This window comes from Ictidomys tridecemlineatus, chromosome 11, assembly GCF_052094955.1.
Source record: "Ictidomys tridecemlineatus isolate mIctTri1 chromosome 11, mIctTri1.hap1, whole genome shotgun sequence".
Taxonomy (NCBI): Eukaryota; Metazoa; Chordata; class Mammalia; order Rodentia; family Sciuridae; genus Ictidomys; species Ictidomys tridecemlineatus.
Window position 1 is genome coordinate 74,604,963 of NC_135487.1, and position 27,911 is coordinate 74,632,873.

The 27,911-nt window shown below is 32.4% G+C and overlaps 1 protein-coding gene and 1 long non-coding RNA gene across 17 annotated transcripts in view; one reads left to right on the forward strand and one right to left on the reverse strand.

Annotated features, from left to right (window-relative positions):
• Nucleotides 1-27,911, reverse strand: part of Hfm1 (helicase for meiosis 1) — an 86,975-nt gene that overhangs the window by 10,260 nt on the left and 48,804 nt on the right. For 12 of the 16 annotated variants that reach the window (XM_078026714.1, XM_078026718.1, XM_078026716.1 and 9 more), the window contains 13 exons: nt 26,476-26,582; nt 26,336-26,383; nt 24,728-24,825; nt 24,514-24,645; nt 23,727-23,812; nt 23,432-23,515; nt 23,148-23,305; nt 21,476-21,579; nt 20,876-21,022; nt 9,076-9,156; nt 8,719-8,834; nt 5,990-6,069; nt 4,894-4,997 (listed from right to left, as the gene is read on the reverse strand). In XM_078026714.1, the coding sequence (XP_077882840.1) occupies nt 4,894-4,997; nt 5,990-6,069; nt 8,719-8,834; nt 9,076-9,156; nt 20,876-21,022; nt 21,476-21,579; nt 23,148-23,305; nt 23,432-23,515; nt 23,727-23,812; nt 24,514-24,645; nt 24,728-24,825; nt 26,336-26,383; nt 26,476-26,582 (1,345 nt within the window). Of the gene's footprint in view, nt 1-4,174; nt 4,998-5,989; nt 6,070-8,718; nt 8,835-9,075; nt 9,157-20,875; nt 21,023-21,475; nt 21,580-23,147; nt 23,306-23,431; nt 23,516-23,726; nt 23,813-24,513; nt 24,646-24,727; nt 24,826-26,335; nt 26,384-26,475; nt 26,583-27,911 lie in introns of those variants that run through there. The other 4 variants (XR_013427899.1, XM_078026719.1, XR_013427898.1 and 1 more) reach the window with 3 other exon arrangements.
• Nucleotides 1,262-27,911, forward strand: part of LOC144368127 (uncharacterized) — a 29,919-nt gene continuing 3,269 nt past the window's right edge. The window contains exons 1-4 of the long non-coding RNA XR_013427900.1: nt 1,262-1,385; nt 4,912-4,977; nt 17,397-17,545; nt 20,399-20,468. This is a non-coding gene — a long non-coding RNA (uncharacterized LOC144368127). The remainder of the gene's footprint in view (nt 1,386-4,911; nt 4,978-17,396; nt 17,546-20,398; nt 20,469-27,911) is intronic.

Consider the following 27,911-nt stretch of genomic DNA (forward strand, 5'->3'; position numbering starts at 1 on the left):
TCACAGTTTGTTTCTTTTGCTGAGAAGAAACTTTTAAGTTTGAATCCAACCCACTTATTGATTCTTGATTTTAATTCTTGCACCACAGGAGTCTTATTAAAAAAGTTGGGGCCTAATCCCACATGATGGAAATTAGGGCCTACTTTTTCTTCTATTAGATGCAAGGTCTCAGGTTTTATTCCTTAGTCTTTGATCCATTTAGAGTTGAGTTTTGTACATGGTGAGAGACAGGGGTTTAATTTCATTTTGTTGCATATGGATTTCTAGTTTTCCCAGCACCATTTGTTGAAGAGGCTATCTTTTCTCCAATGTATGTTCTTGGCACCTTTGTCTAATATAAGATAGTTGTAGCTTTGTGGGTTAGTCTCTGTGTCCTCTATTCTGTACCATTGGTCTACCAGTCTACTTTGGTGCCAATACCATGCTGTTTTTGTTACTATTGCTCTGTAGTATTTTGGTGCCAACACCATACTGTTTTTGTTACTATTGCTCTGTAGTATAGTTTAAGGTCTGGTGTAGTGATGTCTCCTGCTTCACTCTTCCTGCTAAGAATTGCTTTAGCTATTCTGGGTCTCTTTCTCTCCCTCTTCTTGGTCTATACCCAAAGGACTTAAAAACAGCATACTACAGGGACACAGTCCCATCAGTGTTTATAGCAGCACAATTAACAATAGCTAAACTGTGGAATCAACCTAGATGCCCTTCAATAGGTGAATGGATACAAAAAATGTAGCATATATACACAATGGAATATTAATCAGTAATAAAAGAGAATAAAATCATGGCATTTGCAGGTAAATCGATGGAGTTAGAGAAGATAATGATAATCGAAGTTAACCAATTCCCCAAAAACAAATGCTGAATGTTTTCTCTGATAAAAGGTGACTGATTCATAGTGGGATAGGGAGAAGGAGCATGGGAGGAATAGACGAACTCTAGATAGGGCAGAGGGGTTGGAGGGGGAGGGAAGGGGAATGGGGTTATTAATGATGGTGGAATGTGATGGTCATTATTATCCAAAGTACAGGTATAAATACACGAATTGGTGTGAATATACTTTGTATACAATCAGAGATATAAAAAATTATAGTCTATATGTGTAATAAGAATTATAATGCATTCCACTGTCATATATAAATTAAAAAATTTAAAAAAGAAAGCCCAGAAATAAATTCATGCACCTTCACCAACTGACTCTTTATATAAAGGTGTCAAAAGCAAGCGTTGGAAGGAGAGTCTCTTCAACAAGTTGGGAAAACTGAATAGTCAAATGTAGAAGGTTGAAATTTGATGCCTATCTCGCACCCTGAAGAAACAACAACTCAAGACTTAAAGACCAAAATCTTTAAAACTACTAGAAGAAAATACAGGAGAAACACTTCAAGGTATTGGCACAAGCAATGATTTTTTCCCTCAAAAGTAAGAATTACCAATTGGGATTACATAAAATTCAAGTTTCTGCACAGCAAAGGAAACAAAACAGTGAAGAGACAATCTACTTAATGGGAGAGAATCTTTGCCAGCCATTCATCAGACAGAGGATTGATTTCCAGAATACAAAAAGAACTCAAAAAACTTAACAAAAGCCAAATAATCTAATTAATAAATGGGCAATTGAACTGATTAGACATTTCACAAAAGAGAAAGTACAAATAGCTAATAAATATATGAAAAAATGTTCAATATCTTTAGTCATCAGGGAAAGCAAATCACAACTTCATTGATATTCTACCTTAACTCAGAATAGCTACTATCAAAAACAAACAAAAAACAATAAACAAACAAAAAATAACAAATGTTGGTGAGGTTGTGGAGAAAAAGGAACCCTAACTATTGATGGGAAACAAATTAGTTCACTCTCTATAGAAAATAGTGTGACAGTTCCTCAAAAAACTAAAAATAGAGCTACCATATGATCCAGCTACACCATTCTGGGTATATACATCTGAAGGAAATGAAGTCAACATGCAAAAGAGATTCTTGCACACCCATGTTTATTTTGCCATTTTTCACAATAGCCCAGTTATAAAATCAGCCTGGATATGTATCAACAGATGAATGGACAAAGAAAACACCACACGCACACACACACACACACACACACACACACACATACCTATACATACATGGATAGATAGATAATGAAATATTATTCAGCTAAAAAAAGAATAAAATGTTGCCATTCGCAGAAATATGGATAGAACTAAGACAAAATGTTAAGCAAAATAAGCCAGACCACATAAAGACAAGTAATACATATTTTTTCTCATATAAGGAAACTAAAAAAAGAGATGACTTGAAAGTAAAAGAGGTGGATGGTGGGGCAGGATTACATAGAGAAGGGAGAGTGGACATGATCAAATCTTAATATACACATGTATGGAAATGCCTCAGTGAAACCCAATTTGTACAATTAATGTGTTGGAGAATTACAATAAAAGAAGTTTGCAAGAGGAGAAATAAACCTTGAATAGAAGAAAAGATAATTCATCTTTCCAGACAAACAGAGGATTAAGGATAGGTTCAGAGACAGAGAAATAACATAGTTAGAGTGAAAGTTGAATAGGATGGTGGAAAGCTGAAAGAGTTCATACACTATAGGTTCAATTTTCAATTCTCCACTGATATCTAAAAGCCAATTTTGTTTTCTAGAAATGGCACTGGACTGGGAATCAAGAGATATGGAATGTATTTCTGGCCCTGCCATTAATTAGCTATGTGATTTTGGGCAAGCCATTTAATCTCTCAGAGTCTTGGCTTCTTTCACTGTAAAATGAGAAATTGCACAAAGGTCCTTTCCAATTTAAATTTTATGATTCAACACAGGTTTCTCATATAATTTCTAACATTTTTTTCTCTTCTGAAATTGGAATACAGATAGTAAAAATTGCCATATTTTTCTTAAAACATTCTCAAAAGTAGTATTTGAATATATTTGAAATATGTTTTGCTAACAAAGACTAATGTATCAAAAGTATAATAAACATGCTCAATTACTATTCTAAATAGTTCATAATATTATTCTAAGAGCTTTATATAAGTTATTTCATTTAATTCTAAAATTTCTAAAACATACTCAGATGAGGGAATTGAGACAAAGTGGTTAAATATACTATAAGGGGCCACAGTAAATGACATAATTAGAACTTGAACCAAAACAGACTGTTTCAGATCCTGTGAGCTTAACTTCTATACTATATGACTCCTTACTTAAAAAACAAAGAGAAAAATTAAAAAAGTAAAAGAAAATATGAAAAGTGGTCCACTCAGTAAAACTGGAAAATGGTTATTATTGAGGGTTAAAGTATCTTAGATGGAACTTTCATATCATGATATAAATTTGATTTGGGATGGTGGTAGGAAAGAAATAATAAACCTATGTAAATACAACATAAAATAAAGTAGAGGGCCTGGGTATTGTAGCATATACTTGTAATCCCAGCAGCTTGGGAGGCTGGGGCAGGAGGATCACAATTTTGAGGCCAGACTCAGAACTTAGCAAGGCCCTGAGGAACTTGGTTAATACCTTGTCTCAAAGTTAAAAAAATAAAAATAAAAAAAGGGCTGGGGATGTGGCTCAGTGGTAAAGTACCCCTGGTTCAATCCCAGTACCAAAAAAGGAAAAAAGAAAGAAAGGAAGTAAAAAGAGGAAAAGATAAGATAAACTACAGAGAAAAAGGCAGGGAATAGAGTGGCAGTACAGGAAGAAATAAGTCAGAGCTATAGATTGAAGTAAGATAAAAATAAAAGGGCTGAAAATTTTAAACCTCCTATCCATTTTCTAATAATATCTGGCCCTCTCCCTCTTTCCCTCCTTTACTTCTTTCTTCCTTCCCTTCCTCTCATCTTCCATATTGGGTCTAATTACCACCATGTCATAAGAGGTTCCAGTCTTTGCCTCCCTAAGGTGTCTTCCTTCCTCCCTCCCTCCCTGCCTTCCTTCCTTCTTTCTGTCCAACCCAGGGCCTCACACATGCTACATAAGCACTCTATCACTGAGCTACATTTTTAGGCCTCCTAAAATGACTAAAGAAAGTATAAAGTGACAGCAACAAAGAAAAGAGTGGGAATAGAAGTCAATGTTAAACACGAAATTATTTTCAGAAAACATCAAGCTTACCATTTCATTTACATTAACATACAGGCACTTGAACAAACAACTCAATGGATAGGATTATTTCTCATGCATTTTAATAGTTTTATAGTTAATGGCATGATCAAAGGAAATAATGCTCTTCATAGTAGGAAGCAGACTAATAATAAGCCAGGCATAGTGCTGAAGAATTTATATGCATTATCTCATATTATCATAGAAACCATAAGAATCATAGGTTAAGAACTGAAGAGGTATTAATGGTCTGCCCATTTCAATCCTGTCATTTTAAAGGTACCAATAAGGTCCAAAGAGGTTAAGTAGTTTCCCCAAGGTCACAGCTATTTTGTAAAACTGAACTAATTTTTAAAACATAAAGTTATTTTAAATAATTCTAAAATACATGAAAGTAATAATTTAACATTTTAATCCTATATTTATCCAAGAATCCCCTATTTTCTCTCAGATTATCATTAAATTAGGCAACACCATGTAGGAAAAAAATATATATATATATTCATTACAGTCATATCTAGTACATAAAGTCCAGAAATCAATGAACACACACATATGTATATATATATATACATATAAAATATATATATACTTTTCTAAATCCGTGACTATCTGAATTAACAAACTCAAGAACTTAAAATTGGTTCAAAGACCCAAGGGAAAAAAATGCTGCTTAGTTAAAAGTCAAAATAATTGTAGGTGTTGGTTTTTCAATAATATTACTTGTCAATCTAAAGTAATGACAAATCATATTCCCTCTCAGATCAGTATCACCAATAATTTACTTTTGTCTTGATATTCAGATGGCTCTTGTTGAACTTTTCCATGGATTTCATGCTGATCACATTGCTCCATTACAGGCAATTCAGGTATGTTTAAATATTCTGACCTTTATAAAGGTATAAAAAAATAGTAAAAATGTAAAAGTAAATATTAAAAAAGAACCTAAACTTAAAAATTAGTTACTTATAACAAAGGAAAAACCCATGGTTTATCAACTCAGTACTTCAATGATAAAATATATTCAGACTAGGTAGCAAAGGGTAAAAACAGATGTTCAATGGAAGAGAGCAACATTTAGTCCTCTTTACATGCTCCCAGTATATATTGCTATCGTTGTACAATCTTTAAACAAATCTATTGCTAATGCCATTTACAGTTAGATAACAAAAGCTGAAATCTTTAAAAGCAGTTCTGAATTTAGTATTCTGATGGTTAGTTCTTGTTCTGTACTGATTGTTGAATAAATTGAATGTCATCCCTATATCTAGAATGCTCTTATCTGAATGGAAAATTACATGTGCTATTGGTTTCTAGGCATCATGACAGAAGAACACTGAATTATCACCTGAGGTCCTTGGCTTACTAATTGGGAATACGAAGTTTGGATTTTTTCATCAATAAGAAGAGATAAAAATACCTTATTTTATAAGCCAGGTTGTTGTTAAGGTCAAGAGAGATAATGCACAAAAGTGAAATTTTAAAATTACAAAATATTTTATAAATTTGAGGTATATTAATATAGAATGAGCACCTGAATAGAAAGATAAGACTTTGTATACCAATATGGTTTATCTTTTTAAAGCACAGTATATTCCTGTCACTTAAGTTAAGAAGGCAAAGAACCTGAAGTAGTTTCCTAGGAAAGAGATAATTCAATGAATGTTAAAGTATTCTGTAACTGTAGAGTTCTAATTAAATTTAGGGTATGAAAGATAATGAAACCCTTATGATATTATTGCTTCATTATAGAACTAAATGATTACTGTGATTACTGTGAATAGTAACTAGTGATCACCTTTTTCTGAACAAGTAGTTATCTGAAGGAAAAGAGAATTTAAGATGAATATTTTATCTTAGATATTAACATTATATTTGTACCTTGATAAACTAGGAAGGGAAGGTTTGGGAGTAAAACCAAACCCTTTAAGGTCCACACTTTGAGATTTATTCATCTGTACCTAATGAAAAAAATTATGAGTTCAACTATCAGTTTTACATGAAGACCTTTTAATAAATGAGTCAAATGGTACATCACAGTCATATCTAGTATATACACAGAAATCCGTGAACTAGAAACAACTCAGGCTAGTTCTCAGCTCAAATATTTCTCAGATCATTCATATATATATGAATATATATATGAATATATATATATGAATATATATATATATAATTTTTTGGTAGTTGTAGATGGACACAATACCTTTATTTTATTTATTTACCTTTATGTGGTGCTGAAGATGGAACCCAGGGCCTCACACATGCTAGACAAGTACTCTACCACCGAGCTACAACCTCAGCCTGTCAGTCTTTCTTAAATGTTGCAATCTTTATGGTTCTTTACTAGGTCTTCTCTTTTCACTCTATCTGTTCTTAAAAATTGATTTAGTCCCATGTCAACTATTATTTTTCATGTGAATGACTCTCAAATCTGTTTCTAGCTTAGCTCTCCCTCCTGATTTTTCAGTTACATCCAACTGTGTGTAGGGCAATTATACTAGACATTTTTGTACCTCTAAATTTGGTTATTTCCAAAATCGAATTTATCCTTCTCTGTTTCCCCAAACTTGTTTTTCCTTTACTTCTCCTACTTAACTTTTCTCCCAGTTGTTCAAGTCAGAGAGCTGGACATCAGTTTTGACTACTTCCTTCAACCTTCCCCTTTAGGATCAGTGACGTACCAAGGTAGTTGATCCCTTCTCTGAAAATATTTTAAGCTCTATCTATTCTCTCCATTGCTACTGGCACTACCATAACTTAGGACATCATTTTCCTTGAAATATTGCAAAAACAAACTAATGAGTCCCATTTTTCATCCTCTAATTCCTTCTCTACATTGCAGCCAGCGTGATCTTTATGAAATGTAATTCAGATCATTTCACTGAGTAAAGCCCTCAGTGCCTTACCAATACTTTCAAAATAAAATATAAATCCCTAAATAGTGAAAAGGTCAGTATGATTTACTTTGTACTTAGCTCTTTAGCCTCATCTCACTCTATACTACTTGCAACTGAACTCTAGACATACTGTATTATTTCAGTTCCTTTAAAGATCTTTCTTCTCCCTACCTCTCCCTTGGGATATTTGAGTATTTTTAATACCTCAATATATTTTTCTATCTCTCCCATTGGCCATTCTGTTCTTAGATACCTCCATACTTGGCTTATCTTTTGGGTCTCAATCACATCTACTAAGAATCCTTTCCTGGCCCATCGAATGAGGCTTCTGTATACTTTTGTTTAAATCTAAACTGAGCATTTAAAAAACTTTTTTTATTTGTTATTTTTAGATATACATGACAGTAAAGTGTATTTTGACACATTATGCCTACATGGAGTATAACTTAATCTAACTTGGATCCCATTTTTGCAGTTGTACATGATATGGAGTTTCACTAGTAGTGTATTCATATATGAACATAGGAAAGTTATGTCCAATTCATTCTACTGTATTTCCTATTTCCATCTCCCATCCCTTCCCTTCATTCCCCTTTTAAACTGAAGCATTTTTATACTTCTGTCATAGAAGCACTCATCACACTATATTGAAAAGGCCTGTTTTACTTATTTGTATCCTTCGTTCAACTATAAATTCTATGAGGACTGGAAATAAAACTGTCTTATTTATCACTGTATTTTAGCCCTGGGAATATTCTTAATATTCAATGATTATAGAAGGAAAAGAGAAAGAAAGGAAGGGAAAGGGAGAAAAAATGGGGAGGAAGGGAGAAAAGGAGGGAAAACATGTCAATAAAAATTATCTTTTCAGAGAAGATGGTGACTATTTCCTGTGTCATTCCTCTCCCTGTTTTCAGACATTCTTCTTATTTAGACTCATGCCTTAAAATATTTATTCTTATAAGAGCCCAGAATAGGACTTTTCTAGGATATAACTTAGGTTTAAGAACAGTCACTTAGTGACTAGCCTATAAACCAGTAGACTCTCATTTTTTTATCTCTTGGAAGGAAGGCTCTTGTTCTTCTAGATTCAAGAATCCAAATCGACTTCAGAATTTCCAATCCAATCCAGCACAGAAGGAGCAAGGATTCCTGCCCACCCAGGGACATGCTGCAAACGGGCTCCTGTGGCACCCAGATGCTTTCTTGGGGTAGGGTTTAGTGGCACAGGCCTATAATCACAGTGACTTGAAAGGCTGAGACAGGATGATTGCAAGTTTGAGGCCAGGCTTGGCAAATTAGGGAGACTCTGTCTCAAAATAAAAAATAAAAAGGACTGGGGGTGTAGCTCAGAGGTAGAGCGCCCCTGAATTCAATTCCCCAATATAGAGGAAGAGCAAGAAAAGGGCAAGAATGTCTAGTTCAGTTGTTGCTGAATTAAGCTAAACTCATATTCTTCTCATTTTCTTTCTTCATCTTCATTTCTCTCTACACTAAAAAAAAAAAGGTTTAAAAAAAGGCTAAAGGGAAAGTAGCTGTATAAATACATTCTGAAAGTAGGTTTACAGATTGACTATAATGGTCATATTTCTATTCAAGTCCACAAGTAATTCTAAAGTACACTGTGAATACCTATCTAATTGAGATACAAAATAAGTGATATTTATTCATTTAATTGCAGAACAAAGAATAAATGTTATTAGTACTAACCTTGAGACGTTTAACTGGAGGAAGAGATGAAGTAGCATTCCTGTTTCTTAAATCAGATAAATATGAAGAAATTGTTGGTTCTTTAATTTCTGACTTCTGTGCAACTCCAGTTTTACCTATAAAAATAAATTTCAGAAACTTTAGGTTAAACTTTACGCATTGTTCATATAAAGCCAAATTTTTTCAAAATTTCAAATCTAATATTTATTTCATGTTGCCCACAGAAGACTGAATATTATATGAGAGTTATAAGTTGCATGATATAAATATCATAGACAGATAATTAGGATGTCATTACTATTTATCAAAGACTTTCAATTTTTAATGCCTAAAATGAACTTGTTTTATGGAACTCACAGCAGTCATGTCCACATGTATGTTTATTTTTACAATGATGATTACATTCTCGGTTCCCAGGTTTTTTGCAGAGAGTTATTCCTAAAACAATATAAAAAAAGACCTATTTGTTAGGATAGCTATTATAATTAACTTAATATAATTAATTTTTATCTAGTTTCTTTTCTCTCAGACAGACAAAAGGATTTTGACTTCACATTTCCTCAAGTGTTAACCCATACAATTAAAAAAGTATTTTTGATAACAGTTCCTGTCCCATTAATAGCTCTAACCCATTTTCACAAAGAATATTTAGCCATCTATAAATTTATCACAACCTCTCTGGTATAGACAGAATCAAATACAGTGAAATATAAGTAACAAACTTTATCTTTAATGAAGTGAGAATGAGGATAGAGATTTAAACATTGCTTTGCTTTATCCTTATGCTTGAGAATCTGGAAAGAAGCAAACCTCATGGCATTTTGATGGCACTACTGACTCATTAGTAGATAGGACACCATTCATATTTCATAAGTGTTAAAAATAAATGCATTAGGGATATAAAAAATTTGATATTTGAATTCAAAGAAAGGAAAGATTGCTTCCAGCTTGACTTCTCAAAGCTAGAATTAACATACCCATATATATAATTTATTCCTCATTTATTGTACTTTGAATAGGCTTTTTCTTGATCTTAATTCTGACTAGTAACATGGATAAGAAGAGAGATATTTAAATTGGTCCTTGAAGGATAGACAGGATTAGGATATGAAAAGGGGAAAAAGAGAAGATATTCCAGATAGATGACATATTATTTATATTATAGGAACCAACATCAGCTTATTTTTGCTAGAACACAAATTTTAAGTGAAGTAGAAATGTTGGAGATAGTAGAGAGTTTTTATTTAAAGACTTCTACAACCTTTTTTAGATTTTTTATTCTTCATTTTCAGAGTCACTCTTCAATCAACTTTCAGTCAAGTCATGGTACACCTAGACAATGATAATATATGTCTAGCAGTGTGGGATAAATGGATGAGGCTGCTCCTCAGATGAGGCTGGTTTCTCTGTTTTTTTTTTTAAATCTACTCTTAGTTGTATATGAACACAACACCTTTACGTATGTATGTATGTATGTATGTATGTATGTATGTATGTATGTGGTGCTGAGGTTTAAACCCAGTATCTCACTAGTGCCAGGCAAACGTTCTACCATTGAGGTATAAATTCAGCCAGAGGCTGGTTTCTTTTGTGGCCTTAATCAGTACCTTACCTTATCAAGGAATTAAGTACTGATAAAGTAATTTTTAAAAAATCCCTGGTATCTGAAAACTGACAGGTAAACCACAATGTTCCCAACTAAACATAAACAACTTGGAGAATATAAACAATATACAATGTTACCAAAGTGGAAGACAAAGATTACTATGCAATTATTTCTGAAACTATAGAAAAGAACACTCAAGAACCACAAAAATAATGAAATATCCCCCTCTTCTGGCTAACACAGATGACTACTATTTTTAAAATCCACCTCCAAGATAAAAAGACCAAAATAACCCATTTTTCACTTCCCCAAAGTATCCAATTTAGAACTAATCTCTGCTTTCCCTAAACCCTTCTAAGAATCACCCAACGTAAGATGAAATCCTGTCAGTTTCTCCCAACTTCCTGAGATGATCGATAGTTCAGCTGGTATTATATTCTTGTTTGCTGAAGAATGTTAGATAAAGCTAACTTTCTTCAAAGGCAGGTGCATTCCTAGGGGTCTTTGGTTGAAAGGCTTGTTGGCATTATACTCTGTAAGGAGTGCCAAGACTTACTTGTTTGGAAGTTGTGCCCAGAGTCATGGTCTCCTTACCTATAACTTAGATGGTATCTGGTTTCTTTGAAGTCAATCCTTCATGCTTCATATATTCCATATACTGTTGCTTAATTAATCCTCATAAAGTTCAACTCTGATTAGATAATTTGCCCACTTATCAACATTAGTTACTTTGCACTGACAAAATTAATTCCACATCCAAGGTCCTGCATAATCTGGAATTCCCTTTATAGCATCAATATTAATCCTACAACCATCAAAACACGTTCAACTGCCATTCTTCAAATGATCCCATGCCTTTTTCTGACTGTATCTTTGATATTACCTCATCTTAGAAGACCCTCACTTTCTTGTCTATCAGAAACTTATCAACTTAACAACTCAAATGGCACCTCTACCACAAATCTATTCTGATCACTTAATCTGAAGTAATTTCTTTCTCCTTTGAGTCCTTGTGGCTTATTATTGTACATTTCACTTACTATATGCTACCTTATATTTATATAGGTAAAGTACACATTAGATTAAAAAAACATGAGTTCTAATATGAACTTTTATCTGAAAAACAATATAAAACAAGAATTAAAAATAATACCTGTTGGGGCTAGAGTTGTGGCTCAGTGGTAGAGCACTTGCCTAGCATGTGTGAGGCACTGGGTTCAATTCTCAGCACCACATATAAATAAATAAATAAAATAAAAGTCCACCAATATCTTAAAAAAATTAAACAAAATAATACCTGTCACTAGCATAAAAACAGACACAAAATCAATGGTACAGAATAGAAGACACAGACAAACCCACACAGATATTATCTTATCTTTGACAAAGGTGCCCAAAATATAAGTTGTAACAAATTGTGCTGGGAAAACTAAATATCCATATGGAGAAGAATAAAACTCTATCCTATAGCTCATCCTGCACAAAAGTCGATTCAAAATGGATCAAAGACCTAGGAATTGAACCAGAAACTTTGTAAATACTAGAAGAAAACCAAGGGTCAACACTCAACATGTAAGTGTAGACAATAACTTCTTCACTAGGACTCCTAATGCTCAAGAAATTAACTAATGAAATGGTATCAAATTAAAAAGCCTCTGCATAGCAAAGGAAACAAGTGTGAAGAGAATACCTACAGAATGGGAGAAAATCTTTGTTAGCTATTTTTATGTCAGAATTAATATACGGGGGGTTGGCGTTGTAGCTCAGTGGTTGAGCACTAGCCTAGCACGTAAGAGGCACTAGGTTCAATCCTCAGCACCACATAAAAATAAATAAATAAAATTAATATACAGAATATATAAATAACTCAAAAAACAACACCCAAAATAAATAACCCAATTATTAAATGGGCAAATAAATTAAACAGACATTTCTCAAAAGAAAAATTACAAATGGCCAATAAACATGAAGATGTCCACCCTTTTTAGCAATTAGGGAAATACAAATCAAAACTATACTGATAGTTCATCTCATTACAGCTAGAATGGCAGCAATCAATAATACAAATAACAAAGCTCAAATGGATGCTGGGGAAAAGGAATACTTTTATGCTGTTGGTGGGACTGTAAATTAACCATTGTGAAAATCAGTATGAAGATTCCTCAAGACTAGGAATGCAACCACCATATGACCCAGCTATACCCCTCGTTGGTATTTAAAGTCAGCATACTGGGCTGGGGATGTGGCTCAAGCAGTAGCGCGCTCGCCTAGCATGCATGCGGCCCGGGTTCGATCCTCAGCACCACATACCAACAAAGATGTTGTGTCCGCCGAGAACTAAGAAAAAATAAATAAATGTTAAAATTCTCTCTCTCTCTCTCTCTCTCTCTGTCCCCCTCTCTCACTCTCTCTTTAAAAAAAAAAAAAAAGTCAGCATACTATAGCAATACGTGCAAATCCATGTTTATAGCTACAAAAGTAGCCAAATTATGGAAGCAGCTTAGGTGACCATCAATGGATGAATAAAGAAAATTATATATGTGTATACATGAGATAATTTTATTCACCATAAAGAAGAATGAAATTACGTCATTTGCAGAAAAATGGATGTATCTTGAGAGCATTATGTTAAGTAAAAAAAGCCAAACTCAAAAAGTCAAGAGTCATATTTTCTTTCATATGTGGAAAGTAGATAGAAAAAAAGGGGAAAAGGCAGTGAAAATAGAAGGAAGACCAACAGAATAGAGGAAGGGGACCACAGGAGGCAGGTTAGGAGATAAAAGGGAGGTATTGAGGGAAAAAATTAATTAAATTATCTTCTTATATTATGTGCAGGTATGAATATGTAGCAACAAATCCCACTATTATGTATAATTACAATGGACTAATAAAAGTCTTAAAAAAATATCTGGTCTCTCTAATGTCAGAAAGGTAAAAAGAGAAAATAAACTTAAGTATATAAAAGTATTTTTAAATTAAGTGAAAAAATAATATATTAATGTGTGTATCATCTATAATCTTACATTAATTCAAGATTATACAAATAATCATAAAATTAAAACCTCTGATATCTGGGGTTGTGACTCACAGTAAGAAAGCTTGCCCAGCATGTATGAGTCAGTGGGTTTGAGTCTCAGCACCACATAAAAATAAATAAAATAAAGGTATTGTGTTCATCTACAAATAAAAAAATATTAAAAAATAACCCTATGAATATCATGAAGAAGAGGAACACACTATACATATCACCATGCTATGTGGTAATGAGGTGTTGTCCTAGTCAGGAATGTTGGGCAGAGGATTGAAGAAAGAGTGGGAGTTAAAAAGGCAAAGAAATAGGAGAAAGAGTTTTAGGCAGAGGGCACAGCACATACTAAAGCTCTATGAAAGGAAAAGCATAGCCCACTGGAGAAATCAAAATATTAGTTTGGCTGATGCAAGCAAATAAAAGAGAGTACATGAGACTACTGGTAGAAAAGATAGCTTATGTGTGTAGGGGAACAGCTCTACCATTGGCACCCTAGCAATTGCATGTTTTCACATAGACCATGTTGATAAGGCTCAACTACTGGCAAAATTGCCTACCATCCTCCTTGGAAAATAGGCAGTCTTATGAGGAGCTGTTTCTCATTTGACTCCTTAGCTTGTAGGAGGCTCCCTATCTTGCATGAGGCTGCCATGAAGCAGTTTCTCATCTGCTTTCCTGATTCCAATAAGGCATGAGACTTTCCATTTTTCCCATTTCAGACATAGCTGCAGGATAGAGTTCATACCTCAAAAAAAGCAACCCACCATTCATGTTTGGCCCCTAAAGTCCAATGTCATCCTGTGGGATGAAGGATGTTGAGTAGCTGATACCATGCTGATTGTGCTTTGCTGTTTGTGTAAGTATTAAACTGAGTCTCTTATGTCATTTCCAGCCAACTCTTCAGTAATGAGGCAAGATCATGTATAAGCTGTCATCACATTGTTGCTTAGGCATAGGTTGACCATATGACTGTGTGGAACCCTGTAGGGCATGCTAATGATTTAAATTTTAAGAGGTATAGGAAGTCACTGAAGTGTTTTTAACCAAACAAGAGACATTTTAGATTTGTATTGTGAAAAACATTACTCTATGAAAAGTAATATGGAAAAGAGATTTGAGATAGAACAAAATGGATGCAACAAAACTAGTTAAGAAGCTACTATAGGAGTGTAGGCAAAAAAAAAAAATGATGTTAACTCAGTCTATAGTAATGGTAGTAGTAAAACCAAAAAAATAGGCTGATTTGAGAGACATAGAAAGTAAAAATATTTTTAATGAAGAATCAAGTGAAGTGTTTTTCTTTCTTAAGCAGCACACTGCCTCCTCTGAAGTTTTATTGCTTTTTTTTTAGTTTAGCAATATCTACCTTATATTTTTTAAAGTTTACTCAATATTTCAGGGTTATATAGAAAAATATAAGGAAACACCTTGCCCATTTATTTCCCCTTCACAGATACCTCCTTTCTTGAGCCCTACATCCTCTTCTTAATACAATGGAAGCCTGCCTTATAGCTGTCATCCTGGAACTTCCTTTCATTAAGCTAAATAAGCTGAATTCACTATACCTGAATTCTTTTGACTTTTTCTTTCCTGGTAACTCTCTTGTTTTATTGGTGCTCATCCTGAAGCAACTACCTAAGAATGAATGTATAAGAGTGAAACTTAAGAACCTTTGAATGTACTGAGTCTTTATTTTACTTTTGCACTTAATTAAGAGTGTGATTGGATATAAAGAACACAGGATTGAAAATCATTTATTCTTTGGAATTTATGTCCATTATCTTCTAATATCCAATTTGCTCATAAAAGACCTTAGTTTTTTTCTTGGAAATATTTATGATTTTCTGTTTGTCATGATGTTCTGAAATGTTGTAATTATGCCTTATCTTTCATTCACCCTAATTAGTATTAAGTGAGCCTTTTTGAGGTGCAGATTTGTAGCTTATTTTAGATCTAGAAAATTTTCTCAATATTTTTCTTCTAATTCTTATTTTTCTGGAATATTTGTTAGTCAGATAGTAGGCTCCTAGATTGCCTCCTTTGTCTCCTAAATTCACTCTCACCCTTTCTTTTTCTTTCATTTAGTGTTTTTGTTTTTATAATTATAGTTTACTTCCCTGTACTTGCTCTTGTCCTTTTTTCCCCTTAGGAATCCTATTTAATTTTATGGTTGCAATTTAATCTTTAATTTCTCTGAAGTTAATATTTGAAGTTTTATATTGTTTTATTACATTTCTGAATTATTCTGTTGATGTTTCATCCACTTTCTATTTATTTATATTGTTCTATAATTTTCCTCACATATCTGGTCATCCTTGGTTGTTTGCCTATCAGGTATTTCTGTTACATTTTCACTTCAATAAGAGAAAAGTAATTAATGCAGAGGTTAAATAACATGGTCAAGACCATACTCTTAATAATGAGCAAATTTGGCATTCTAATTCCTGTAGTCTTAATTCCAGAGTCTAATCTCTCAACAATTTTGCCTCTCTGGTAATACTAATTGTTTTAGAGCTATTCAAAGGATTCATTTAATATATTTAGAGAAGGAATTTATTATTTTGGGAATGGGAAAATTAAGAAGAAATGCCTTGCAAGTTTTTTTATCCAATAAGGGATAGAGTTGCTTTGTCTCTTAATCCAAGGACTTCACACACAACTGCATTTTTAAATATCGCCACAAGATGGTGTACAATGACTATGCACAAACATTTGCTGCCCGCGGCAAAAACTGACCCAGGATATGGATGTCTATCAGTTTCTAAGAGCTTCCCAATATTTCAAAGTAGAGTTGGCAAATCTTGTCAGGAATAAGAACTGTATACAAGTCCATTAAGAATGCTAGCACATGAATGTTATCTAAATGTCAAAAAAAATTTTCCCTGTATTTTCGTTAGAAATGGTACTTAGACCTAGGCAGTAGGGCATGCCTATAATTCCCACTACTTATGAGGCTGAAACAGAAGGATCACATGTTCAAGGCCAGCCTGGGAAACTAAGGAAGTAGCTCAGTGATAGAACAGCCCTGGGTTCAATGCCACGTAGTATATAAGTGCTTCTTCACCCACCCTACATTCTGAGAATTATCTGAATTTGTCTTATTAACAAATATGGAGATTGATAATTTAAAAAAATAAGGCTCTCAGAGAATATTAATCTAAACTATACTTTTCAGTATACTTTCAAGATAGCAGATCCTATATTATCACAATGTGAGATGCATAAAGTTTCATAGTTATAACACATGAAATTTTAATTAACATGTTTTTACAGCCCCCAGTTCTAAGTCAAGCAAATTTATTAATGATACTAACTAGAAATGCATTGAATTATATGCTCTGAACTAAATATAAGACACTTTCCAATAATATAGTGGTTCAACTTAATGTTTTTTCAATTTTATGATGGTTGGAAAATGATATGTTTCAGTAGAAACCATACTTCAATTTTTGAATTATTCCAGGGGTAGCACTATGTACACAATATGTATACAATATTCTCTCTTGTGATGCTAGGCAGTGGCAGTGAGCTATAGCTTTATCAGCCACATAATTATGAGGGTAAACAATAGATTGTCTACAGTGTACTATGTCGCTAAGCTACGATGTTCAGTAATTTAGTATTAAGGTGTATTTCTGATTCATGATATGGGCTTATCAGGATATAACCTCATTATCATAAGTCAAAAAGCATCGACATTAGTTTGTATAATTTAATAACATGATCTGACAAGAGATCAGAACAGCTGAAATTTGGATTGTGTTACAACTGTAGTAGGGTAAAACTATGGTCTCTTCTTTGTGTTTGTTACTAAGAAAGAGAATGTAGACAGTGAATATATGTTATGTTTAAAGGTATAAAAATATTTTTTTATTTGGGAATATATGAATTTTCATGTAAAAACTGAATTGTACATCAGGATTTACGTAAATTCACAAGATTTGGGATGGGTGTATAGATATATATGCAAAAGGTGTATATTTGTGTGAATGTAATAAAACATTACTTGTCTGATAGGGTGCATGATCTGTCTGCTTTCCACAGGATTTTCCTGAGTATAAGGGGAACTTCTGCCTATAAAAAAGGCTCGTGATAGTAGAAAGTATAGCAGACATTCCAGCTTTCACTACAGGTGCAAGTAAGAGAAACAATCAAAGAAAACAATTCAAGCCATTTTAAAGAAATAACTGTTGGTAAGTAGAAAAAAATATGCAAACACAGGAGAGAGCTTGTGAATGGCTGCCTTTTCCTGTGTCTTCATGTAGTCTTCCCTCCATGTGTGTCAGTGTCCTAATTTCCTCTTTCCATAAGGAGACCAGTCATTTTGGATTAGAGTCCCTAATGATTTTAATTTAATTACCTTTTTATAGACCCTCTCTACAAATACAGTCACATTATGAGGACTTCAACATATGAATTCAGCCTACAATACCCAGGAATATGTATTGAAATTTTTTTCTCATACTCCATGAGTTGCCTTTACTCTCTTATTGGTGTATATTGATGAACAGTTCTTAATTTTAACAGTCAAATTTACCAAATGCTTTATAATTAAAACTTTTGTGTGCTATTAAATCTATATATTCCAAGGCCTGAAAAATCTGTTTTTCCTTTAAAAGTTTTATTGTTTCTCTTTTACATTTAAATCAGCAATTTATTTAGAAGTAAGTATTGTTCAGAGTATGAGTTTGGGACCAAGATATGATCTATATTAGTCTATTTTCTGTTGCTTTAACAAAATACTGGAGGCTGGGTACATTAAAAAGAAATTTATTTAGTTCAGTTTTGGAGTATATTGGAGCTCAAAGGAATACAGTGGTTTAGCCTCTGGTTAGGGACCATTTCACTATATCACAATGTAGAGAAGAAGTGAAAACTACCTGCATAAAGAAGGGGGCAAGCATGTGGAACCTGCTGCTCTTGGAAGAACTCACTTACTCTAGGAGACCAGCATAAATCCTTTCCAAGGGTAGGCATGACCCAATCACCTTCCATTATGCCTCACCTTTTAAAAGTTCTATCTCAAAACCACAAGACTGTAGATCAATCTTTCAGGATATGAATCTCTGGGGAACACATTCAAACCATATCCAGCACAATTTTGTTTTCCAATATGAACATTCAATTAATCTAGTCTCATTTATTGAAAGACTATTTTTTCTCTACTGTGCTTTGTCATAAATCATTGCTTATATAACTATAGGTCTGTTTCTGAATCTTAATCTATTCTATTAGTTAATGTGTCTATCCTTTGCATACATCAAAATCTCTTAGTATCTATTGATTAAGAGGTCCTGATATCTAGTATAGTCTCCCAGATATATCTTTCTTCAAGACTGTCCTGAATATTCTTGTTATTTTGAATTTTCACATGAATCTTATAGTTACCTGTTGTTTCAGAAAAAAAGCAAACAACAATAACAACAAAAAACCCACTGGGGTTTGGGATCGGGATTATATTGAACCTAAAGATTAATTTGAGAACTGACATCTTTTACAACATGAAATCTTTCAGTCCTTGAAATAGCATATCACTTGATTAATTTATGTTTTCCTTAACTTCCTCTTAATAGTAATTTTTAGTTTTCATGTATTGGTCTTGAACATCTTTTATTATAGCATTATTAAGTATATATTTTTGATGTTATTGTAAGTGGTTTTACTTCCCATAGCACCACCCTGGAAACAAGGCCTTTAAGACATGGGCCTTTAGGGGACATTCAAGACCCAAACTTTAGCATGTAGGTTTAACTAGGTAGCTTTTCATAGTTGCTGCTGTGGGAGCACCAGCCTGCTACAAACTACTGTATCCTGTTCCGAAATGAAAGCTCTTTTGTGTTCTCTAAAGAGGAATGAGTTGAGTACTCAGTGGTTCACAGATTATTTGTAAATATACTCTTTCTGCCACTACTCAATGCAGTTTCTACCTATTATAACTACCAATACCATTCAGAGTAAACAACTATTCAGGCACTTTGGTATAAGCTACAGCTTTCATATTCTCTAGTATCTGTTAACAGCTCCCTTTACAGAGTGAAAACAGTGACAATAGAAGCAAGTGAGTGAGGAACAGCTACATGTTCCATAGTCCAATCTACAAAACAAACACTAACTACTGTTAGTACTTGGTGGCATAGATAGTCTACCATGTTGAAGAACTATTCCAAGTGATTTAAAACCCATTAATTTGACTGTATATAAATAGATATATTCTGAGAACAAAAATATCTGTAAAATATTCTTAAATTTTAATAATCACGTTAAGTGGAATAGCTTGGTATTGCTATCCTTTATATTGTTCATTGTGAGTATATTGTGTATGAATGATTGAAAATTAGCAAGATTTTATCATTTTTTGAGTCACTAAAACCATATTTCTCAGCATGATATAAAAGAGATATAGATATTTGAGTTAAGGATAAAGCCTATATTCCTGAATTTAATTTGGACTTGTAAGAATGAATTATACATATGAGTATGATGAATTTTATCTTTTAAAACAAAACAAAACAAAATTACTTATTTCCTAACTCTGCATGGAAAAATCCAAGTGATCACTCAATGGCAAGGAATTCCTCTAGGACACAGACTGTGATGTCAGAAAACTACTATTATTAAAAGAAACCAAGGCTCCTTGGAGAAAAGCATTATTAAAGGGATGAAGCTAGAAATATACAAGCTGAACCTGGAATAGCATATCAGCCTGGACAGAAGGAAGCTGTCAAAACTACCAGGGACTCAGAGGTCAATATCTACCACATGTATGAGACAATTAGTAACTTGAACATTGATTGAGTATTGAATGGCATTAATTTTTATATAATAAAGTAAAGCAGTTATGTTTTTGTGAAAACATCCTTACCATTTACAAATATACAATGAAATATTCACATAGTGAATAATATATCTGTGATTTGCTTTAACATATGAAAGGAAAAACTGAAATGAGGTATAGCTAAAACAATATTAGCCATGAGTTGATCACTATTTTTTTTTTCTTAAAAAGAGAGAGAGAATTTTCTAATATTTATTTATTTATTTTTTAGTTTTCTTCAGACACAACATCTTTGTTTGTATGTGGTGCTAAGGATCGAACCCGGGCCACACGCATGCCAGGTAAGCGTGCTACCGCTTGAGCCATATCCCCAGCCCCAAGTTGATCACTATTTAAGGTAGCTAATGAATACCTGAGAGTTCATTATACATTTCTGTCTACTTTTATGTATGTTGGAAATTCCCATCACAAAAAAATTTAATTTATTTTCATTCTAGTTTGCCTCATCAAATCTGTAGATTCTTGTACATCACTTGCTCTCCCTCTGATAATGGCCATAAGAATAAAGTTGATATGAGAAAGGGGAAATGTATATAAAAAGACTAATAAAATAGCATGTGTTATAAACATCAAACAATGACAAACATTAACTACAAGAAAACATTTCTACTATATATTACTAAAGTAAATATTATAAGGTCTAAATATCTAGTTCTAGAGTATCCATAATCTGACTAGAGCTATTTACCTTTATTGGGGCCTGCTACAGTAGATCCAGCTGAATATTTAGAATGGGAAATCTCCATTTCTGATTTTCTTTGTATAATTATTTGATTTCCAAACCTCTTGGGTCCTAAATAAAAGACTGTAAATTTCTGCTGAATATCAAGTCCAACTGAAAAGAAAATAAAGTAAATAAGTGCTCATTTAAGTTATACAAGTCCAGAAATGAGACCATTTATTTCTTTTTATATCTCTTGTATTATTTTAACTATAGAGTCGAGAAGTCCAGGAAATGAAAATATTTCAAAAAGGTTAAAAAATATAACCAATGAAAATTCAAACCTTCATCTTAATAAAAATAAGTCAATATTCCCATAATAATTGAAATTCAACTATCTAGAAAGAAAATGTTTATAAATGAACAAAATATGAATTATATTATCTTGTCCATGTTACCTATTCCATATCTAATACATGAAACTTCCCTTAAAGTTTATTCATATTATTTAAATATATTATTTTTACATAATAGTTTTATTTTTTTCTGTATCAACATAAAGGAAATAATGTTTAAATACTATTGTATTTTTTTACATTTATATCTTCATTAATTTAATTAACATACCAAAATCAGAACTAATTAGATTTATGCTAAGATCTTCAGATATAAGAGCTCTCTTCACATCAATTTTTTTAGTCCAACTTCCAGTTTTGAGCAAAGCAGAATCCCTGAAAATAGTAATGCATAATTTAAATAGTGATCCAAATACTAAATGAAATAGCATTAAATCCTAATGGCTGACTGTCTCTAAGATAGGTACTCTGTAGTAGTAGAGTGAAATTGATTACTAAAAACTACTTTACCCAAATTCTGAGGAGGGAGAATAAAGTATCAGAGAAGTTATGGTGACCATAATTTTCTTAACTATAACTATCTCCAATTTTCACTGATTCATTTGAGGCTCATCTGGAATATAGAGCTGCTACCAATAACAAACGAGCTTGTCCCCAAGTCACTACCATATTAAAGTGGCTATACATAGTTATATTTATTTGTAAGAAAAACTTAAATAATATCTCTTTTTTAAAAAGAAATGCCCTTTTTTTTTTGGGTTGTTGATGGACCTTTATTTTATTCATTTATTTATATGCAGTGCTGAGAATCGAACCCAGTGCCTCACACATGCAAGACAAATGCTCTATCATGAACCTCAGCCCCAGACCTCCAATAATATCTTTAAAATTGTTCTGAAATAGTTTGTATCTAATAATATCACAAACAAACCAGCCACCAATTTTATAATTAAATTTAGTTTAGTCTCAGACAGTCAGGGCTATCATTAGATTTAAGATTCACAGAAAACAAAGATTTGTACAACAACATATTCTAAGTGTATAATGGTTAATTGCAGAGAGCAGTTACCAATGAAAGAATTATCTTATTATTTCTGCAGTCTCTTTAGTAACCTTGTATATGACCTTTTGGGAAGGTATCCTTTATACTGTCAACCATTAGGAGATTCCCATCTTAGATTCACTGTCATTCCTGTGCTTACAAATACAGTAACATAATTAGGAGCATAGGTTCTGGAATAGGAATGCTTAGGTTCAAATCTAGACTTTGCTATGAATTATATATGACCTTGGCAGAAATTACTATTCTTTTTCTCAATTTACTCCTCTACAAAATGTAGATGATGATAGCTCCTGTCTCATATAAATATTAAACAATTTAATATTTGGAACCATCCAAGTAGTAGCTATATAACTGGAATGAAAATCCTTAACAGTTTGCTATGATATCCTGGAAGAAAATAATAGTTTCTGGAAAAATTATACCATGGCATGCTAGAGAACTAAGCATAGGAAGGGTACCTCCATTTATACATGTGATCTGGTGGCCTGGATCCTACAACTAACCACAGTAGTTTGTTAGATTTTAATCTGGAAATAGAAGATAAATTTTGAGATGAGTAGGAGGAAAACTATCAAAAAAGTAGGAAGGCCATAAATGACTGGAGAAAAGCAGCAAAATAAGAAAGATCTCCTAAAGTTCATATATTTACTTGTTTCAGATTTTACGCTTTGTTCATTTGGATACTAAATATAAAGATCTAAATAGACCTAATGTTAATACTGTCCTTAATAGACAAATTAAAAAACTACCCCATTATTGTCTTAGGAAAATGTAATTAAGTTGATTCCACAGTGATATTATTACTCTATTTTTCAGTAAAAATTTTTTATCTACAGTATATGCTTAGAAATAAAATCAAATAAATGTCATAATTACTTACATAACTCTGTGCTTAAAAACCACTTGATTATCTGCATCACCTATGATTAAGGTAATATAGTGAGAATCTGGCGCTGTTCTTTTATTTTGTAGCTGTTCAAAGTTCCTTAATATAATGGTCACTAATATTTCAGCCACAGTATCACTATATCTTGTAATCTTCAAAAAAGGATAGGCATAAGAAATGTTAAAATATAACATTATTACTCACACTCAGTTCTAAGTCTAGTAATGGAAGCTTTATTCCTGAAAAGAACCAAAATATTTAATAAACAAAATATTTACCTGTTCCACTTCAAGTTCGTATTTTGGCAGATATAACACAGCTTCTTTTATTTGGGTTCCAAAAGGGGGGTGTCTATTTAAAATCTAAACATATTTACATCATTATATTCTTACCACAACACTTGAAACTTTTTTAGTAAAATGTTTTTAGGATAAGGTTTTAGTAATGATAATGAAGTTATAATACTTAGGAATATAAAAAGAAAATAATTCAAAAGAAAAGAAGATATAAAAATTAGGTTCTAAAATTTAAATACAATTAAGGTAACATTAGGAATAAGTAAATACTAAATACCAGTTCAAGTTCCCTTGCATCTGTATCTTCTATTTTTTTAAAGGAGGTCAAACCTGCATTTACCATGGTATTTGACAATGTTATACCTATGGAAAAGTAATCAAAGGATAATTTTAAAATAATCCACTTAAAATGAAATCTATACTTTAATTATTTAATAACATATTAGTAAGAACATTTTTAAAGATAGAACTTTAAAAAAAAGATTCAGTCAAATATCTAACTGCTATGGTTTGGATATGGTTTGAGTGTTCCCTTAAGGTTTGTGTGCTCCATGCTTGATCCTAAGTGTGGCAGTACTGAGTGGTAGAAACTTTGTTTACTATTATTTTATTTTATTATTTTATTTACTATTATTGAAAACAGGTAAAAGTTCAAATACAAATGACTGATATAATTTTCTGGTAATTGAGAATATCCGAGATTGTTACCTTTGTACTTTGGCATTGAGATCACAGCAAAATATTAATCACAGAAGTGAAAGAAACAGCATCATATAGTTAGTTACCTAATTACTAAAAGAAAAGTTTACTCTTGGTATGAAAACAAATTTTAAAATAAGAGTATTTTTATTAGATTTCTTATGTACTATTCAGCTGCTTTCAAAAGGAATCATTTAAGCAGGAGCAAATGAAAACCAGATTTTCAAAGTACAGTACAGTACCTTATTTATGTCTATAAACACATATTTTCCTAAATGGTTTATAAACAGAATAATTTGCTTAATGGTGAAATATGAAATAAATTGCTGACATTACTAACCTGGCTTCCTGTACACAGTACCTACCAATTTTTTCTAGCTGTTTGGATACATGCAGAGAGTCTTCCCATAGTTTGCATCTAAAACATTTAGCTAAAATCAAACTATTCAACAGTACAGCAAACTTCTTTTCCTGAGTAGCCACAAAATCTGACAACCCTGAAAAACATATTTTTTCAATATTAAACCCAGTACTAATTTATTGGAAAAATATTGAAAACCCACTAATCCTGTAACATACATCTTGTAATTCGTGAGCCATTTCTGAAAATCTTTGAGGTGTCTTGTGTCAAAGCAAAATCTTGTATTGGAATACATCCTAATTGAGCCTGTATAAGACTGGAAGAAAGAAGAAATTTCATTATTTTATTTTAAAAGCTAGAATCTCACAGTATTTGACATTATTTTTATTTTTATTTATTTATTTTGGGGTTCTGGGGATTGATCTCAGGGGCACTCAACCATTGAGCCACATCCCCAGCCCTATTTTGTATTTTATTTAGAGACAGGGTTTCACTGAGTTGCTTAGCACCTCACAGTTGCTGAGGCTGGCTTTGAACTTGGAATCCTCCTGCCTAAGTCTTCCAAGCTGCTGGGATTACAGTCATGTGCTACCTCGCCTGGCAGTATTTGACATTATTGACTCAAGTATTTCTTCTTAGAATTATCTATGCTTGATTTCCACGTACTGCATGATTCTGTATCTTGCATTATTATTGTTGCAGGTCATTATTGACTTACTTTCCCCAACCCTTAAATGTTCAGTCCTTATTATTATTTTTTATTTTTTAACTCTTCTACACTCACTCAATATCCCTTTCTCTCAAAAACCTTTTATTTAACAAAGAAGGAACTGATGGAAAAATGTGCATGAGGTGCTTTTAAATACAGATAAGTAAAACTCTTTAAGATGTCTTGGGATACACTAATGTGGGATATATTCATTACATCTGAAGTAAAAATACTTTATTTAATATAAGTATTTCTATTAATAAATAGGACACTTTTCAATATCAAACCTCCCTGTTATTACAAGTAGTAATAAAACAGGAATGGGAGAGAGAACAGGGATTCCACTAGGTATAGAACCAAGACACATGGCTAACTATTGCTTTTCACCAGATAAAGAAAGCCGTGATGTACTGTGATCTTAACTTCCTATGATTGTCCTCACACTCTCAGGTGTGATGGTCCCTCTGCCCCTAACCAGCATAGCAGACATAGCAGAATAATCTTAGTTTACTCTTCCAGTTACTACTCCTCCATACAAAATCCTCATTTTTAGCAAAAGTTATCCATAGGCATATATGCATGCTTTTACTCAGGTTTTTGCTTTTAGTATTTTTTCTCCCCAAATGCCATTACCATTCAAAAGACATTGATTATATGTATTTTAATGTGCCCATTATTTTAAAAAAATTTAGTTGTATATGGACACAATACATTTATTCTATTTTATTTATTTTTATGTGGTGCTCAGGATCGAACCGAGTACCTCACATATCTAGGCAAGCACTCTAACACTGAGCCACAACCCAGCTCTACCCATTATTTCTATATGCATAGTTTTCATTCAAACTAAATTGAAAACTCCTGATTATGAGAAGCATATTCTGTTGTCTATCTTGCCTCAACAGAACACATTCTCAACAAATATTTGTTGATTAAAAATATCCACAGTTCATTTAATTAACACCTCAGAGTTCTTGGAAATTAATTCCATATCTATATTTTGACTACTTACTTTTATTTACATGTTCTTATTAAGAAAAGCAAATTTAAAATGTTTTAAAACTTTAAAAAATTTCATAAATATGAATGTTAAGACATTTAAAAATAATATTATTACCAATTTACTTTCATTTCCCTTGTTTTAATTCTTCCTTCCATTGGAAATCTATAAATAAAAACACAAGGCAAAAATTTTATTATTTGTTTCCACTAAATAAAACCTCTTAAAATTATTTAAAAAATATGTAATTTATGTACCTGATGGTTACCCGATTTGGATCTTTGTTCAAAGTATTCAGTGTTTTCTTTTCATTTATCCTTAACTGCACATCTAGAAATTCATTGCAGCTAGCTATCATTGCAACCTATAAAATTTAAGCATTTGTCAATTTAATTAAGTACACTTTTTTATTTCCTTTCTTTCATCTTCTTTCTCTAAATTTATTTATTTGTTTATGTTGTCTTGGGCCATCATAGTTTTATTAGTTAACAGTTAAAAACCTGCCTTACACATTTTGCTTTTTTAAGGATTTACTTATATACTACATCTTATGTACTTACATACATCTGTTATATGTCATGATGATGAGGCCTATAATGTTGTTAGACATTAGAACTATACCAATAAAATTGTAAAGATTAACAAGATAAAATTTACAATTCAATGCCCACCACATAGTAGCAGGCACTCAAAAAATGTTGTTTTTGTTACTACTACAATTACTACTATTATCTGCTTTTCTATAGTTTGCAACTCATTATCCCAAGTATTCAGTATTGGAAAGAATGCTTTATATATTAAGAATTTGGATAATATATCCCAGTTCTGCCAGATAATTGGGCAGGAACTCTCGGTGCTTTGTTTTCCCACATCTGCAAAATAAAACTAACTCTAATTTTCCTACATACTTGCTGAACTCAAGATAAAATGAGTTAATATCAATACTGGGTATTTTCCATTCCTGATTTCTTCTTAGTAAGAATAATATATACATGAAAATTTAAATCTTCCAAGGTGATCTTGAAATCTGTACATGTGGAAAAATAAGATTACGTACCCCATTTGAATCAAATGTATGATATGTCAAGATCATTGTAATGTTTTGAGCAACTAATAAAAAAATCAAAAAAAAGAAACAAAAAAGAAAATATAAACCTTTCACCTTTTAACATTTTTGTTCATGTGACTCCTTAATAATAGACTTTTATTGTTCAATTTTTAGTATAATCTTATTAGCCAGATATTTAAAATAGAAATGAATGGCTTAAATTTGAGAATAAATATTTTCTTTTGCAAATCCCTTATTTCCTGTTCATATCTTCAGTAAAGGAAGAAAGGACCAATGTAATTATCATACTCCAACAATATACCCATGTTCTGTTAATTCCTACAACTGCAAATTCTCCCCCAATAGTTGATATTTTAGTATTTTTCTCAACAATCACTTTTTCTGGGGTATCACCAGTTTTCCTCTATTCACTGTTACTGCTATTCTGATACAAAAGACTTAGTAAGGAACTGCAAGTACAAGGCACCACTGCACCATGTTGCAACTCGTCATCATACATGGCAGACTCACCTAATATGTGATGCTATATTATCTTGGATTCCTGCATATTACATTTGGTAGGCACTACCAAGGTAATCATTATTGACAGGCAAATTGGGTAATTCTTGCATATTACATTTGGTA